Consider the following 18894-nt stretch of genomic DNA (forward strand, 5'->3'; position numbering starts at 1 on the left):
ATTCGAAAGTATATATGTGGCAGCCAAGTGTTGCGTTTAATGATATTATAGATCGAGATGAAGCTCTAGATTAACTTCATCGAACAGTTGAAATGAATGACCAATGTTAGTGATTGAGAACACTTTGTTTTGCTTAAAACTTACTAAGCATTAAATGCTTACTCCGTTCTTTGAATCTCTGTTTTATAGATTTTGGTTCGTCAGCTATCGGACTCGGGATTATTGAAGTCGAAGTCGCCCACACTATCAAAGCCCTTTTGGTACACTTTTGGTTGAACTCTGAAAATGGCATGTATAGGACTACCATTTTTGTTGTTGGTCATGTATCATTCGGTTTTGTGTAAATTTGGATAGCCATGCGAAAATGGCTTAAATATACTTTGATCATAGCATTAAAATCGTTTTGTATGTTGTTTGTCGAGAGGTATGGAAATGTTGGTAATGGTTAGCCATGGAAATGGTCATTCATGATCACTTTTGGTATATGTATGACAAACTCTAGTTGATCCATGGAGGATCATGAAATAGGTAAAGTTTACCTTAAAAATAGATGCTGATAGCAGCAGTGACGTGAATGTGAAAAATCACTAAAAATAGTAAGAATGGAATTAAATAGTGAATAAATTATGTAATCGAACCTTGATGACTCTATTTTCATAGGAAAGTAACGAAACGATCATATGAACAGTATGTTAAGAGATATTTAAGTTTTCGTGAGACAGGGCCAGAACGGTTTCTGGATTCCCTGTTCCGACTTTGGAAATTCATTATAAATTAACCAGAGATAATTATAAGTCATGCCATATATGTACAGATTCCTTTTCGAGTCTAGTTTCTATAGAAACAAACGGCATCAGTATTGAAGCCCAGTACAGGGAGATATCCAAGTCGTAATGCACAAAGGTCAGTGTAGTCGAACCCTGAAATAGGGGAGACTTTAACTAATAAACTGTACTAATTGGCTCAACCAAAAATTCTAGAAAAAAATCTGTAGATGGACATGTGAGTCTAGTTTCAGTAAAAAAAATTATGGAACTGATTTTTGAGCTTTGGAACTCAAGATATGATTTTTAAGGTGACAGTGACGCAGTTAGCCAACTGCCTGGAAACTTTTAAAAGTGGACTGTGTAAGTAAATTAATTAAGTCGGTTAGCACCTTGTGTTCGACTCCGACAACGGTCTCGGGTACGGGGTGTTACATCAGCTGTGGTGTATATTAATAGAAATTACTCATTAAATTACATTATCTTGTTCCCGCAAAGACGCCTTCCAAAACAGTGAAACACACACTTCAACTCTGTCTCCAGATCTCTCTGTTTCCCAAAAAAATGCACCAATGTCTGATGAACCCAAAAAAAGAAACAAAGAACCCAAGATTAGCATAAAACCAATTCCTTTTCCAAAATTAAACCTCTTGCGTTTTATATAACATTTCTTATTAAACCTCAATTCCCCCGAATCAAAACAATAACTTTCAATCCAACAGAATAATATTCAACAAGAGAACTAAAATTGGTTTTAATATTAACGTTAAAATATAAGATTAAACAACATACCCACATCGGTTTCAGCCTTGGAGATTCGGGGAAAGTTGGAAGCTTGAAAGCTAGATGAATTCGAGGAAGCGAGACGATAGGAAAGGGAAAAGAGTTAGGGATTTGGGAGAACGGGGAGCTAAATTCATGAATAAAAACACTTAGGGAAGAAATAGGGAAGAAACACTTGGGAGAAGAGTTAGGGATATGCTGAAAATGAAATAGGGAAAAAAGGAAAGGGATTTCGGGGTTGGGGAATTAGTGAAGAAAGCTGATGAATGGGGGGAAATGACATAGTAAAAATTCACTTAGGGATTTTGGTAAGGATAAATTTCCCGTAACAAAACGACGACGTTCACATGAAAATTTGTGGCGTTTTAAGGATAAACGCTAGTATTGTTAAGCTTTAGTGGCGTTTTATCTAAAGCGCCGCTAATGGGATGACAATTTAAACAGAAAACGACGCCGTTTTACATTACTAACACTTTTGTGGCGTTTTTTATATAAATGCCGCTAATACTTTACATCTTACATTTTTTTTTAAATTTTAATATATAAAAAGTTTATCTACTATCTATTAAATAACTTAAACTATAATGATATTTTTAATATATTAAATTTAAAATTATCTCTTTTACAATTATATAGTAAATTATTTATTATATAAATTAAAAACAATCAGTCATATATATACCCAAAAAATTTAATTTAAAAGTATTTTAAATAATAGTATTTTATTTTATTTTTTCATTTTTAACATATATTTTTCAATGTTATTAGTTCCAAACTCTTTCAACGTGTGATTAATCATTTTGAATATTTTAATTATTAAATTACAAATAAATTGTATTTTAATTAATATAAAAAACTAGTCAAAAAATAGTTCGAACATGATGAAAGAGTGCATGAGTTTTTGAAAATAATTCATGATAGCACTTCGATGATGGATCAGAATACAATGAGCAAAACGACACCGTTCTCCACAAAATCATACCCTAAACCCTAAATCTTAAACCCTAAACTCTAAACCATAAATCCCTAACCTTATAAACATTAAACCCTAAATTCTAGATACTAAATCCTTAAATCCCTAAACCACAAACACTCAACCTTAAACCCTATACTCTAAACCTGCCTAAACCCGCACTAAACCATAAAATCGTAAACACTACACCCTAAACCAGACAAGATAATTTTTAATTTTGAAACACTTGAAAAGCAGACAAGATAATTTTGAAGAATTATATAATTTTTAATTTAACATATAAAAAAATAGTATCATGTTATGTGGATTACCTTGTAGGTTTTCATGTCAGTATCATTAAAAAATTAATTTTACAATTACATTCCTATTAAAAATGAGATTTAATATTTTTTTAAACGCGCGTGGAAGGTTTTTTGGTTCAAAAAAATATAATAATCAACTATATATATAGCTGAAACCACAAAACAAAAACCCTAGCCTAAACCCCTAAACATAAACCATAAACCACAAACCATGCATAAACCCTTAACTTATCCCCTATCCCTTAAACCTTAACCCCTAACCACTAACCCTTAAACCTTAATACCGCTAAACACTGAGATCTTAAACCTTAAACACTAAACCCTAATTAAATAATAAAATTTAAAATAGTAGTAAACCCTAAAAACTAAAGATAACAAACCCTAAACCATAACATTAACATACTAAACCCTAAACCTTCAATCATAAAACCCCTAAACCATATACCTTAAACCTTAAATATTAAACCCTAAACCCAAAAATAAATTTAATCAATATTAAGTAATGCTTCCACACAAATTATAATTTAAAAATATAATTAGTTCGAAAAACATGAAATTCGACATCAAATGATCCTTAAACTCTAATAGTGCAGAAACACACCCTAACTAGAGCCACATTACGATTACGATTACAATTACACAATCATCGGAACACACGAAATTACTGAATTTCACAAAATTGATTCAATAATTCAAGAATAAAATTAAAGAGCTACAAAACTCATACCTGAATTCACGATTTAAACACCCAAAAACGATCGACGCCTCAAATCCACCAATTCCGAAAACTCCTGTCGACGAAATTGTAAAACGCAACAAAAGAAATGGAGTAGAAGCAAAAGAGTAGAACTCCAATTGAGACGAAAACAACCCATTGAAATGAAGCAGCAGAAGAAAATCAAAGATTAAAAGAAAAAGAAGAAAACGTGAAAAAAGAATAGAAGAACGTGTGAGAGGGAGAAGAGATCGCAAAAAAAACATAAACCCATGAACCCCTAACCCTAAACCACAAACTATAAATCACAAACACTAAACCCCTAACCACTAACCCTTAAACCCCTAAACCCTAAACCATAAAAACATAAACCATGAACCCTTAAACCTAAACCATAAACCCTTAATACCGCTAAACATTAAGATCATAAACACTAAACACTAAACACTAAACCTCAAACCCAAAATAACAAAACCCTAAACCATAAAATTAACATTTTAAATCTTAAACCCTAAACCATAGACCTTAAACCTTAAATATTAAACTGTAAACCCAAAAATAAGAACTAAACCTTAAAACTTAACTAAGAAAATATAATTCAAAAAAGACATTTAGCGGCGTTTCTCCAAAAACGCTGCTAATTCTCAGACTTTTGGCGGCGTTTTTCCAAAAACGTCGCGAATACTCAGACTTTTGGCGGCGTTTTCCCAAAAACGCCGCTAATACTCAGACTTTTGGCGGCGTTTTCCCAAAAACGCCGCTAATGCTCAGTATTTTGGGGGCGTTTTCCGAAAAACGCCGCTAATTCTCAGACTTTTAGCGGCGCTTTCCAAAAACGCCGCAAATGCTCAGACTTTTTGCGGCGTTTTTTCAACAACGCCGCTAATTCTCAGACTTTTAGCGGCGTTTTTCCAACAACGCCGCTAATGCTCAGACTTTTAGCGGCGCTTTTCCAAAAAGCCGCTAATGCTCAGACTTTTAGCGGCGCGTTTCCAAAAACGCCGCTAATGCTCAGACTTTTGGCGGCGTGTTTATAAAAACGCCGCTAATGCTCAGACTTTTGGCGGCGTTTTGGTAAAAAACGCCGCTAACGCTCAGACTTTTGGCGGCGTTTTGGTAAAAAACGCCGCTAACGCTCAGACCTTTGGCTGCGTTTTTCTAAAAACGCCGCTAACGCTCAGACTTTTGGCGGCGTTTTTCTAAAAATGCCGCTAATGCTCAGACTTTTGGCGGCGTTTTTGGAAAAATGCCGCGAATTCTCAGACTTGGCAGCGTTTCTTGAAAAACGCCGCTAATTCTCGGACTTTTGGCGGCGTTTTTCCGAAAACGCCGCTATTTCTCGACTTATAGTGGCGTTTTGGTTCAAACGCCGGTAATGTATAATATTTGCGGCGTTTTTACCAAAAACGCCACTAAAAACGCCGTTAAAACCCTGTTTTGCTGTAGTGTGTGATTAGTGATGGATTTAGTTAAGGTATATGTAAAAAAAAAGTCATTTTGGTTCTATATTAACATAATTAATTGACAAGATTGCTCAGAATGCCTTTTGATATGATAGTAAGGTTTTGAGCTCATAACATGTAAGTATAATGTAATTAGTATATGTATGTGGTCCAAGTGAGAGATCGTTGGATCATATGGACATCAAATATATAATAAGAATAATTGCATGTTATTATTTACTATTGTAAAAGGTTAGCCTAAATTAAAAGTGATCTAATTTAGCTAAGACTTATTGGGCTTCAGTTATTAAATAAAGTATGAGTCAAATATGTGTAGATACTCTAATAACTAATTTCTAATTGATGATAGGCTAATCAGAAATTAAGGTTACTGTGCAAAAGTTATATACATAATCCTTAAATTACACATACACAATTTTTTAGACATCCCATCTTCATAAAAAAAAGTCACATTCTCTAAGACATTTGTGTGTCAATTTGGAAGATCAAAACCACAATACCTGAAAATTTTAAGATGTTGATTGATTTAAGTATGCTTCTGCATCTAGTTTTGTTCTTATTGATCTGATATAACATATCCTGATTTACGATTCTAAGTTATACTAGAGTTTTTTGGTTTTAACAAATATTTCATGTCATCAATCCATCATTGAGTCAAAACATTATAAAACAATAATGCTAGTGCCTATTTTGTATTTTTTTTTTAGAATTAGATGATCAAAACAAAAAATTACTAATAATTAGATAATTAACAATATAATTTACCCTTATGTTTAATAGATAATATATATTATTTTTTGATATAATACTTATATATAACATTTATACTATTATTTAAGTGTGATTGAGTTAGTGGTAAAAGTAAACTCAACACCATCTCATTTAAAGAAATCAATAAAATAATTTTACATATTTTAAGTTATATTAATAAACCAATAAAAAATTGTAAATGTTGAGATTCAGAACCATGCTACCAGCATTTATAAATATTTTTTTATTGATAAAAGTACCATAAAACCCCCTATACTATACCTTGGATTGCATTTTAACTCCTCTATTGAAAAATGGGTAAATTGGTCATTGTATGTTAGATGAGTGAGCAAAGCAGTCCCTCTGTTAAAATTTGGTATTTATATATAAAGTATAGTGATAAATTTAGCCCTTAACATTTACACATTTATTCAATTTGACCCCTACTCTTTTATTGGAAATAAATTAGAAAATTCTGAAAATAATAAGGCTAAAGGGTCAAAAAGACCTTACTAACAAATTAAAAAAAATAAATTAAGTCCTTTTAAAAATTTAAAATTATTAAAATTATAAAATTCTTATTAAAAATATCAATACCGACCCATTAAAATATAATGGTTATAAGATTTAAAATTTTTTTGACTCTAATCTTTTATTTGGTCAGTGTTGTTATATTCTAATAAAATTTTTATAACTTTCTTTTATAAATTTAGTCTATAATTTTTATGATTTTTTAAAATAATTTTAAAAATTTAAAAGGGTTTAATTGGTTTTAATGTTAATTTGTTACTAAGGCCTTTTTAACCCTTTAGCCTTATTAGTTTGAACAATTTCTAATTTTCTTCCAATAAAAGAGTATAGATCAAATTGAATAAATGTATAAATATTGGGGGCTAAATTTGTTATTATTCCTTATATATAAATATCAAAACAAACGTTTAACGTTGCAATTTTAACGGAAGAGCTATTTTGCTCACTCATCTAATGTACATAGGCTAATTTGTTCATTTTTTTCATTAGATGGGCTAAAATCCAATGTAGGGTATAGTACAGGGGGTTTTGCTATACTTTTACCTTTTTTACCACTTCTATCAAAATTTGATATTTTTATACATTTCAATTTTATTACAAATTGTTTCACACACATTGTTTGTATATATTGATAATGTGGTTGACTGAGTTGGTATTCCAAATCAACTGAATACAAACTAAAAAAATAACAATATCATGATAAATAATTGGAGTGAATTTAATATTTTTAAAATGATGTATTTATCTATTTAATTTTTTTTACTCACAATTTAAACTAATTTTTTATTTTAATATTTTATATATTGCATATATGTAATTATTATTAGTTTTAAGCTTATGTTTTATTATTTATTGAAACACCCAGATATATTTTAGACACATAATTTCTAGTTTAATTGATAGTTTTTATTAAATTTAATTTTGGTAATTTTGATACATGAGCGAACATTAAAAATAACTTCCATTTTATGGGAGCGGAAGTAGCATGTTAGTAAAATGATTTGATATGAAAAATCGAAATTTTTATGATATTTATACCAAATTCATAAGCAAACCAGAGCGATATAAATGCAAGTTTGAATTGATTTTTCCGAAATTATCTCACAGTTAAACTCGTGTTGGGTCATTAGGCACTCAACCAATCACCTATGCCTATGGATTCGTCGTACATATCTCCTCTTAAACCCTATAAATGTTTCATGATTTCAATCTCAAATTCATCCATCACATTTTACTAAATATTTTCATATTCACAAATAAATTCATTCCTTTCTCTTTTACTTTTATTTTATTTTTTTTACATTAACTCAAAAAACAAAAATGGCAAAGATTGCTTTGGTTATTGTTTTGATCTCAATGATCGTGGTCGTTTCAATCCATTCCGTCGTTGGTGACACCGCCGCAACGTCACCTACAGCATCAACAGAATCAAACGCTGCAAAAGCTGAGGCACCAGGTCATGAGGGACACGATAGTTCCAATGAATCATGGACCGACTGGGCCAAGGACAAGATCAGGTGAAAAAGGAAACCATGAAAACCAACATTATTTTAAATTTTAGTAATTACCTACATAAGCCTTTTATGTTGAAATTTATTTGTGATGTGCAGCGGTATTGGGGGCATGTTCGCTTCTTCACCATCATCCTCACCAGCATCGGAACCAGCACCAACACCAGCAAGCTCATCAGCGGAAACACCCGAAGTCAAGGTTTGAGCTGCACCTGTAGCCACAAGCTTGGTTTAATATGGGATATCAAAGCATGGTTCTCATCCTATAATATAGAGATTGATGGGAAAAGCACTATCACTATCACCATCACTACTTTATTTTTTTTTTTATTTTTTGGATCAAACCTTTCATGTGGTTTGAACCCATTGTTAATAAAATGTTATAATAATAACAAGAATGCAAATATTATTATCTTTTCATTTCATTGGTGAACTTGCTCTCTTAAAAAACCCAAGGATATATACAAAATTTGGAGATGAAAGTTGAAATTGACCTTTGCATGCATGGGAATGGTGGGAAGGGACATCCAAATTTTATTATTTGACTGTAGAGCTGAGTCCTGTAGCAAATCTATAGGGGACTGACGGCCCTCACCTTCCCTAAATTCTGTCAAATTGCTCTATTGCCCTATGAACAAATTTATTTTAATCCTTATAAACCACAATGACTTATGCTTGACCTTCCAAAGTTTAAGGTTACATCACATTACTTTATTAACTTAATATTTCTATTACATTTGAATTAATAATGTTTTTCATTATATGTAACTTTATGTTTTTATTTTGCAATATAAAATAATTTTTATTTTATTTAATACTATGGATTTTTTTTAACAACAAAACTTTAATTTTTACTAATAATGTTTAAAATTTCAAAAATTTTATTTCATTATGAGAAAATTGGCCTAACTATTTTTTAAAATATTTTCATACTAAAATTCTTTATGGACAGATAAAGCCAAATTTAGATAGCAAAATAAATTTACATTAAAAAGTCTTTCTTTTTTTTTAAATATTAACAAACTATATTTGTGATTTAAATATATTTTATAATTAAAATTATATAAAATATATTTGATAAATTAAAATCTTGTATCTTCTTTTTTCTTTATTTTATATTTTATACTTTGTGTATTCTCTGCCCCATTGTACATCCTAATTGATCAGGCTATCAATTCTTGATTTAATTAGTTCGGTTGTTTCAATCCCGATCCAACCAAAATCAATTCAATAATTTAAAACAATAATTATTAAAAAATACTTTCAAAAACTTTAAATGAGTGGGCCTTTTAAATTTAGAGATCAGCCCAACTAATAAGATAAAGCCCATAATCCACAGAAAAGAAACCGTAAATAGCTTTTACTATTTTCTGCTACTTCATCTTCTCATTTCCCTTTGCCGCCACCTTCCTTTTTCATCTTTCATTCTTTCTCTTTTGTCAATTGTCATGTCTTCTTTTCCCTTTTCACTCAAACCTTGAGAAAACTATTTCATGTGCAAAGGATTGAGGATTCCCAAACATTAAGCTATGAAGAAGAAAGCAACAAAAAAATAGAGGCCGTGCAGATTTACATTTCTTGAAGGATCTGGTCTTCCGAAACGTTTTCTTCTTCTTCTTTTTTACTTGGATTTGTCCAAAAATATAAAAAAAAAACAAAAAAAAAACCAGTTGAACCAGTTTATCGATTCACAGTTCAATCGCGGATTATATCGATTTGCAGGCTAACTAGTTCTTCTCTTTACTTTAGACTAGTATACCAATCGGTTCTCAATCAGACAGACTAGTTTGGTCTATTTTTAGTAACATTGTGTGGCTTCGTAACAACATGAGAAACACCCACGGATAGCCCTTCAGCTCCTACCACTCGACTGTCATAATGATCAACCACTCACATGCTTCACACCACTCATAAGATCACCCGTTATTAGTGACTCACTAATAAGAGACCCCTATTAGACCATTCATTATTAGGTGAGCACTCATCAAGAGAAGACCTATAAGACTATTGAAATCTAATAACCTTATACTATATCAGTAAAGAGAATGTCAAATATGTTACACTTCATGACAACCAATGTATAACGGCCTTTCATTTGGTTTAATCACACATTTACCATACTTTGAGCTTATCGATGACATCGCATAATTGGACAAGAGACTCTTCCCCTACAAATATTGCAAGGCATGATGGATGAATGAGGAAACTCCTTCCTCATTTTCAACAACCCTAGCAATAAGCCTTAACACAACTTCCTTTCCTCCTATTCTCCTCCTTCCTTACTTCGACCTCCACCTATCATAGGTGAACCAACTTTCTTGTAACTACGGCCATTTTCTCCTTCTCTTACCTAGTATGAATAACTTTCATCAAAATATTTTCTCCCTTCATAAAATTCAAATCCAAAATTTTACTAATGAACGTGAGGATTATAAAATTAAACCAGGTGGAGATATTAAACGGTTAAAAGGAGTATTGGCTCATTTGTTGTGTAAAGATGCCACCAAAATTCAAGCAGGACAAATGTGTTGGGTCACAATCTCACTGAGGCTTATTGTCCAATTAATTCCGTAGTTTTTCTTTTTCTTTTTGAAGGGGGGGGGGAGGTATGTATACAATCTGTGTTAAAAGTTAGATTCAAGAGAAGGTTTATTGGAATACAATTTGTGTTGAGAGTAAAGATTCAAGAGAGAGTTTCAAAATCCGAATAAAAATGCCGAGACATTGTTGTTTAATCTGCAAGGTTCATATCAATCATCATACATCAAAAGCCAAAAACTTAAATGGCCCCCGTTAAGAAAAGGGTTGAAAAACTTATAAAAACATTAGAAAAATATATATTTTACCTTATAAATTAGCCGAGGGTAGGTAAATGTATCATGAATATATATATTAAAAGTCTAATTATATTTTGTCTTATTTATTAAAAAATAAATAATTTAATTTTGTATATGTTAGATAAAAAAATAAATGAATCTTTTCTATTAAAAGCCGACGTGATTGACGAAATAATTATATAGTAACATGTAATGTGTTATATGTATCTCATGATTACATACAATATCAATTTTTAACAAAAAAAATGGATAAAATTTTTAATAATACAATCAATTTATTATTTCATTTAACCTATAGAAAATTTTTATTTATTTTTGAATAAATAAAACATTTTTTAATCACGGATTGTATGAATGTGCATGAAATGAAGTCACAAGTTTTCAGTCAGCATTAAACATGACACGCATTCGCATTCGGTAGCATTTGCGCCATGTCATATTTCCTTTTTCGACAGTGTTATCAGAAACAATGGGATTGGGGGCATAGATTGAAATGATGAGAAAGAGACTACCATTATAATTAATTTAAACAAGAACAATTAATTACTAATACAAGACTACTTTGTTTTTGGGAGGCGCGGAGGGGGGGGGTGTTGGAACGGTGCTGAATTGCCAAGACATAACCATGGCTTACAATGAAGAATTATACAAATATAATTTGAACATGAAGGCCAGCTCCTTTCTTAACTATAAATTGTCTGGTTTAATCTTGTACGTTGCCCCGTCTCTCTCTCTCTCTATATATATATATTATATATGGGGTTATGAAGAAGAAATCTTACTGATCCTGAGGCGGCTTCTTCACGTTCTTGTTGTTGTGCATCCAAACCTTGAAAACCTGCCGTTTCACCCCATACTCAGCGCAAAACTTTTCGACTTCATCTTCATCTTGTTTATTGATTCTCCACCCCAATTTCTCCGCTAATTCCAACATCTTATCCTTCTGTTCCTGCGTAAATTTCGTTCTAAATCTCTTCTTTGACAAAACATATGGGGGTGCTGCTGCCGCCATTCCCTCCGGATTAGACTGATACATGTTAAGATCCTCGCTTGAAGACTCGGTGCCACCGCCAACAAACGCTACATTCATTGGTGTAACCATTGCACTGGGTGGACTTGTATACTTTTGATGGTGATGGTGGTGGTGGTGCAGCATGGTTGGAGAGGGCAATGGTGGAGGCAACTGAAGAGGGTTAAGCATCAAGCTTCTCCTACCCCCGAATTGTTGGGTCTCTCCATCAACCTCTTTGCGGTGGAAGTTGCGGTGGCAGTCACAGGCTGCACATTTCAACGCTTCCAGTGTTCCTTCTTCTCCACTAGGCATGAACTCACCGCACCCATCGTAAACGTTTCCGCCGATGCTGGCAGCGTGGTTCTTCAGACACTCTCGATACCTAACGACACCCGCCAATGGCTTCGTGTTAGAACTGACTGAAATGGGTGCAACACTGGCGCCGGCGATTCGATCCGGGTTCGGAGATCTTCCAACATGGCCAAGTGACTGTTGCCTTTGGGGACGATGAACTTGGTCTAGGGTTTGAGTGCAAGTGAGAACCGCAGCACCATTATGATCCCCATCTCGCACTGGCGTTTTAATATCATGTTCTTCACCTCTAACTTCCATAGTTTAACAACTAATTATCGACTAAACACAAAATAAAGAGCCTAAAATGAAGCTCACTATTCAACTATTCACCTAACTCGGAAAACTTTGAAACGTTATCAAAAGAGATGACGGTGATGATGATGATGATGCAAGAAGCTTATCTAGGTTAGATATCTTATTGTTTTCCCTTTCCCCTATATTCCTCCCGATATTTAGCATTATCCAGCCAAAATCCATCGACCCATACCGCTAATTTCAACCGTTACAACATCTGTAAGCTGAGATAAAGAAGAAAGAGAGAGAGAAAGAGAGAGAGAGAGAGAGATGAAATCAATATCTTGAGAAAGAACAAACAAAAGACATTAAAGTTGAAATGGGACCAAAAGTCACAGACCTAAAAAAGAGATGACCAGCAAACGGCAGAAACTGCAAGTGGGCAGCAGCTTTTAAGGCTTTAAGACACCATGAAAGAAAAGAGATGGATCTGGGGTATGAGTTTTAGGGTTAAAGATCTGGATTTGCTTCTGTGCCCCCAACAAGCCAACTACATATCCAACAAGCGACAGCTTGGTTGCTTATGTTGAAGCCGAGGGAAAGATAAAAAAAAAATGAAAAAATTAAAAGAGTCAATGTTTAGAGACAAGAGAGAGAAAGAGAGAGTTTGGTTTGTGTTAAAAACAAAAACAGAAAGAGAGAGATTCTGACGAGATTAAAGGAGTCTTTCTCTGTACAAAACAACCGACAACGTCATGTTCATCCCTATCCCACGCCCTGCCACATTCGGGTCCCACTTACTCTTCATTATTGCCCTTCCGGTTTTAAAACAAAAATCTACGACTAATGTATATGCCCTATTTTTCTTTTTAAAATATGTATATATGTTTTTTATAGGTGGGTTTTACTTTAATTAATTTGTTGATTTTAGTTTTAATTTTATCTATTTTTAATTTATTTTTAATATAATGAATTGATTTTACATGTAATAAGTTGATATTTATGATTATTGGGACCTTAATTGTATTATAGTCGCTACACTTAAAAAAACCCAAAAATTTACTAATTCAACTTGTGTGGAAAAAAAATGATAAATTAAATAAAAATAAAAGTTAGTTGTATTAAAGTAGTTATAATTTGTGAATTAAAAAAAAACTTAAATTGAACAGAAATTAATTAATTAATATATTTGGGGTAAGGTCTACTTTCCTCCACTTCTAATAACTGGTGTTGGAATCAGATTAGTGTAATTTTAGAGTTAAAAAAGATTCCAAAATCTACCCACTTGAGCTACCTCCCTCAAATGAGCAAACAGATAGATAAAGTACAGTGACTCCCCTTGATGCGACATAACTTTGCTTCCTCCATAATCCTTCCCCGAAACCTCAACTTTTCTTAATAAAACAGGTTTCCAGAAACTAATAAACACTCCATTACAAGTTAAAAAAGAAAGATCTTTTAAACATGCTGGTAGGGGTGAAAAGTTAAAAAACTGTGGGGATGGTCCACAGGGAGAGTTGTTGTCCTGTTCGTGCTGAGCCCTGAGACTAGTGTGTGTATGAAAATATATGGATTTGAATGATCAAAAGAGCTTAAGGTGCGCATTTCTGCAAACTGTCTGGCAACGACCACGCTTGCCCCCAAGCAAGGTCTTTGCCTTTCCGTGATGCAATCGATGCCTTTTATTTGTCTCTCTGCACTTTTCCACGTTGTATTGCTTTGGTACTTGCTTCCTCACTGTTCATATTATTTTTATATATTTTGGGTGCAGTACAGCTTCAACCATTGGCTATTTCCAACTCCAGAATCCTTCCTTACCACTTTTATCATATTTTTGTTTTATCACCTCAGCTCCTTTACCACTCTGAAAATTTTCCCATTTGCTTCATACTTCATATCATCAATTTCCCAATTCAATCACTTCCCTGTTTCTATATCTACGTCTTCTCTTGTCACTGTCGATAATCCTAATCATCGTTACTTGTATACAAATAAATTAATGATTTTGAATCATAATTCACATTTTCATTTTTCAGTAATTTGTTTTATTTGGGAAAAAAAATTCATAACTTGAATTTTTATTTAAAACTATAACGATTTGAAATACATTTTATCCTCTTTATTAAAAAAATAAATAAATTAATTCTTCTATGTTAGATAAAAGTATAAATTAGTCCTTTCTACTAAAATTTTTATTTTTTTATAGTGTTAAAAATTGATACGATAGACAAAATAACTGAACAGTAACACTAAGTGTGTCACATATAACTCATGTTGACGTCTAACGGTCGATTTTTAATAATAGAAGTGGATAAAATTGTTAACAAAATTACCAATTTTCTTTTTGATTTAAAACTATTTTACCCATTTTTCTAGTAGAAAAACAAAAATACAATCTGGCTCCTAATATAGAGCCTTCAAAATACTTTTACCAAATTTTTATAAATTAAAATTCACATTTCTCGTATTAAGATTTTTTTAAGCCAGAAATGTTATATATTATTCGAGTTAAGTTTATATTCAAATTCAATATTGATAAATATAATATTCAAACATAATCCAAATTCTTAAAAAAAAAATCCACTCATTCTATGTATTGATTATTGAAGTTGTTTTTCTTTAACAAAATGATATTTTGCTATTTGATTTAGAACAAAGTTACCTATTTTTTTTACTCTTAATACAAGAGTTTTCAAAATACTTTTACCAATTTCGGTTTTCTTTAACCACAAATGTTATATATTATTGTGAGTTAAGTTGATATTCAAATAAACTAGTTTCAATATTAATTGATTATTGAAGTTGTTTTTCATCATTAGACCTGTTACACTTACATCTAAAACGGACTTGTTTGAAATTTATTTGGTGAAGAATGGTGATGTATGTACAAATTCGTTTTGGAAACATATCAACCTTTGTGAAAAATATCATCCACGCCATTTAAATTGTGAAGAAGAAAACAATCTCACAGCAAGGAGATGTCTTTTCTGAAATAACAAAATCATAAACATAACCTTCACCTCTAAAATGAATACAATACAAAATTCCTCACACCAATAAGCATAAGAGGCACAATTGGAACAACTGTAATCGACCAAATGGAACACACAAGCTGCCATCACTATAATTCATAATCTAATTCGACATGATAGAAGGAAACACGTAGAGATTGATTGATGCATTATAAACAGAAATTAATGGATACTTTGTTGAATATCCACATTAGACAAGATTATGTATACGTTTGGTGTTTTGTTATGTTGAAATTTTAATATTATCATTTTTGATAATGTGGTTATTGAGAAAGTTACTTTACAATGTTTGATATACATCGAAAGGTATTGATTAAAACCCTAAGAAAGTTACGTTATCACGTTTGGTTTACTAGGTACGAAATGAAATAATAATTTATGAATTTACTTTGTTCAATAAAAGATAATATTCATGTATTTAATTTTTTATAATATATTTTATTCTTTGGATTAAATATTTAATAATAAAATTTAATTGATAATTTTTAAATTATTTTTTAATTTATGATTTTAATTCAAAGTAAAATTATTTCAAACTTGTCTTGTATCTATTTTCTATATATAATAATGCATATATAAAATCATGTATAAATAAAACTTGTTTTGGAATAGATAAAAAAAATATTTGAAATCATGTTTTGTTTTAACTAAAGGTTAACTCATATGAATGTAATAAAAAATAGTTGATTCCAAGTATTGCTTTAAGCAAAACTATAAATAATTAAATCATAGAAACGGAATAGATAGGCAGTCTAACTTGTAATGGCCAATTTTGGCCCGGACCAATAAAACAAAAAAAGAACCCCAAACAAACCAAATTAATTCCATAATAAAAAGTCCCAAAATAAATAAAGTCCATTTTACAAAAACAAGCAGCAAGCCCAAACCCAAAACTAAATAACCCATTACATCAAACCCTAGCCCAAATCCTAGCCCATTATATTAACCTTTTTCAACAAACTAACCCTAGGACTAGTCCCAATTGCGGCAGCCGCTCCTCACCAGCAGGGTCACCACACACGTCGCTTCGCCTCCTCGCGAGCCAACCACCACTCCCCCATGCCTCTAACACCTGCAGAAGAAGTAAAGACAACAAGGACGAGGAAGAAAACGACAAAAAAATAGGATGGATTTGTCTTGTAAACGGCTTTAAAAGCCGAAATCTCCCCTTTATTATTTTTTTACACACAATGAGTAATAAAAAAAACGCAGAACAGAAATTGGAAAAGGTGGATTTTGATTTTCTTCCTTCGTTCTCTTTTCGTTTTTAGTTTCTTTTTTTCTTTTTTTTTTTTATTTTTTCATCACAAATCTATTTTTCAATAAAGAAAGGGGCATAAAACTAAAAAGAAAGTAAAGACCTCACAGAAATCTGCCCGTGGATTCGTCATCGGAGATTTCTTCTCCACTGTCGAAGTCGAACCAAAATAAAAGGGAAACGGAGGGATTCTTCTTTCGATTTATTGAGGGGAAGAGGGCTTGGCCTTCATGCATGGCTTGAATAGGAAGCTAAAAGCCCATCTTTGCGCTCATATGCCACCGGACACGGTGGTGGTGCGGCGGCGCAGTAGGAGGGTTTTAAAACCCTAATAGAGAAATAGAAAGAAAAAAAGGGGGGCTTTTGATTTTGTTTTAAAAAAAATGGCTGAAGTGAAGTAAAAAAAAAGGTCTTGTTTTTAAACAAATGAAAAACAGCGCTGTTTGGTGGGGTGTGGATCCGTGCATCCTCGATTATTGGGATATATGTGCATGACGTCCCTCCATCTTTTAGCATCCTTCGATCAAGCCCTATTTTATCTTCTCTTTTTCTCTTCATTTGGCCATCAAATATTGCTCGTTTTTTAAATCGGTCCTTTGATCTGTAGGGCTGAAGCGCATGTTAGGGCTAGGAGTTTTGTCCCATTTGGTCCTTGTTATTTTGGGTGCGCTTCATTTCGGTCCCTGGCAGTCTCTTTTCATTATTTATTTTCGTTTACCTTAAATTTTGTGTTGGTTTCGAATTAGTTCTTAACCTACTTAGTTCATCATCATCATCGTCATCATCATTATTATTTTTTTTTTTACACACATTTTTGAATTGTCGACTATTATAAATTTTTATATACTGTTTTCCTAAAAGCTTTTGCGTACATTATTTATTTTTTTTAAATTGTTACACTATTCATTTTAAACCTTTTTCATACTTTTTTTTATTTGTTATTTATTTTAGTCTGTTTTACATATTATTCATTTAAAATTTTCTTCATTTATTTTAAATTTTTGTACATATTACCTATTTTAAATTTATATATTGCTTCATTTTAAATCAATTTTTATATAGCTTATTTTAAACTCCATTTATTTATTTAAAAATGTTTCATCATTATTTACATTAATTTTTTTATATTATTTATTATTTATCTATTTTAAAATTGTCTTGCATATTTTGTTTGGTCTATTCAAATAAAGTCAATCTTTTTTTTAAAAACAAAACTCATCTATATTTTCTCATTACCTCTTTAATCCTTTTTAAAATTATTTATTTATTTATGTTCTTGAATTTCAAAAATAGCTCTCATTATGTGATAACCCGAATTAGGGTCTAATCGGAATAGTGGTTTCGGGACCACAAAATTCGAGATAAAAATAATTATTTTATGATTATTTTGAGGTCTATGATATGATTGCATGATTGTGTGAAATTTTCGTGAAGAAATTGTATGCATAAAGTGCTTAATTTGAAGTTATGGACTAAATTGAATAAGTTGCAAAACTTGCATTCTAGAAGTTTCTAGTATGAAATTTCTATGAAATATTAATTAGGAGGTCTTAAATAGAAATTTGACCAATTTATAAGTTTATGGACAAAAATTTGACATGGATGGAATTTTTGAAAGTTTAGTAAGGAAGGGCATTTTGGTCATTTGGATATTAAATGAAATAAAATGGGAAAAATAACACAAAAATGATCATCTTCTCCATAAGTTGCTGCTGAATTTTGCTCTCCACCATAGCTAGGGCTTCAACACTTTTAAGCCTTGATTGTAAGTGATTTCTATGCCCGTTTTTAATGTTCTTTACATTTTTGAAATCCTCGTAGCTCGGTTTATCTATTTCTACCAATATTTTAAGCTAAGGTTTATATTTAAAATTTTACCCATGGATGATATGTATGAATTTTGATGTTTTATGGTAGAATATGAAGTTTGAGATTGTGTTAAACAACTTTTACCAAGTGATTTTTCGTAAAAACGAGTAAAATGACATAACCGGTAAAAATACCTAATATTCATAAGTACAAGTTAGAGTGTGAATTTGATGTTGCTATAAAGGGAAAAATGATCAGCATGTCATAAAACATAAGAAAATAGGATGAGGTTTAATTTACGAGCCTTGGGGCAAAAGTGTAAATATGTGAAAGTTTAAGGGCAAAATGGTAATTTTTCCAAAGTTCGTACTAGGGGATGTTTTGATGAATGTGTGTTTTAAATAAATTAATTTGGTATTATAGATCAAGAGAAAAGAGATTCGAGTCGAGATCGGGGGAAAAATAAAGTTTACTAGGAATAGGCTCGACTATTCTCATTTTGTATCGAGGTAAGTTCATATGTAAATATTGTAATATAACAGTTATTTTAACTCATTTAATGCTAT

At 31.7% G+C, this 18894-nt stretch overlaps 2 protein-coding genes and 1 long non-coding RNA gene across 3 annotated transcripts; 1 reads left to right on the forward strand and 2 right to left on the reverse strand.

Moving 5' to 3' along the window:
• The first annotated feature begins 7503 nt into the window (after window positions 1-7503).
• LOC107963584 (uncharacterized) lies at window positions 7504-8212 on the forward strand. The gene is made up of 2 exons (XM_016900037.2): window positions 7504-7798; window positions 7892-8212. Exons 1-2 carry the CDS (start codon window positions 7602-7604, stop codon window positions 7995-7997), a joined length of 303 nt encoding a protein of 100 aa, XP_016755526.1. The 5' UTR covers window positions 7504-7601; the 3' UTR covers window positions 7998-8212.
• A 2911-nt stretch (window positions 8213-11123) lies between these two features.
• LOC107962890 (zinc-finger homeodomain protein 5) lies at window positions 11124-12934 on the reverse strand. Its single transcript, XM_016899442.2, has 2 exons — window positions 12630-12934; window positions 11124-12513 (listed from the first exon to the last, which is right to left on the reverse strand). Exon 2 carries the CDS (start codon window positions 12251-12253, stop codon window positions 11408-11410), a length of 846 nt encoding a protein of 281 aa, XP_016754931.1. The 5' UTR covers window positions 12254-12513; window positions 12630-12934; the 3' UTR covers window positions 11124-11407.
• A 3027-nt stretch (window positions 12935-15961) lies between these two features.
• On the reverse strand, window positions 15962-17145 carry LOC107962889 (uncharacterized). Its single transcript, XR_001701811.2, has 2 exons — window positions 16623-17145; window positions 15962-16333 (listed from the first exon to the last, which is right to left on the reverse strand). It is a non-coding gene; the product is annotated as an uncharacterized lncRNA (long non-coding RNA).
• Window positions 17146-18894: the final 1749 nt, after the last annotated feature.

Source organism: Gossypium hirsutum, chromosome A01 (assembly GCF_007990345.1).
Source record: "Gossypium hirsutum isolate 1008001.06 chromosome A01, Gossypium_hirsutum_v2.1, whole genome shotgun sequence".
NCBI classification, from domain to species: Eukaryota; Viridiplantae; Streptophyta; class Magnoliopsida; order Malvales; family Malvaceae; genus Gossypium; species Gossypium hirsutum.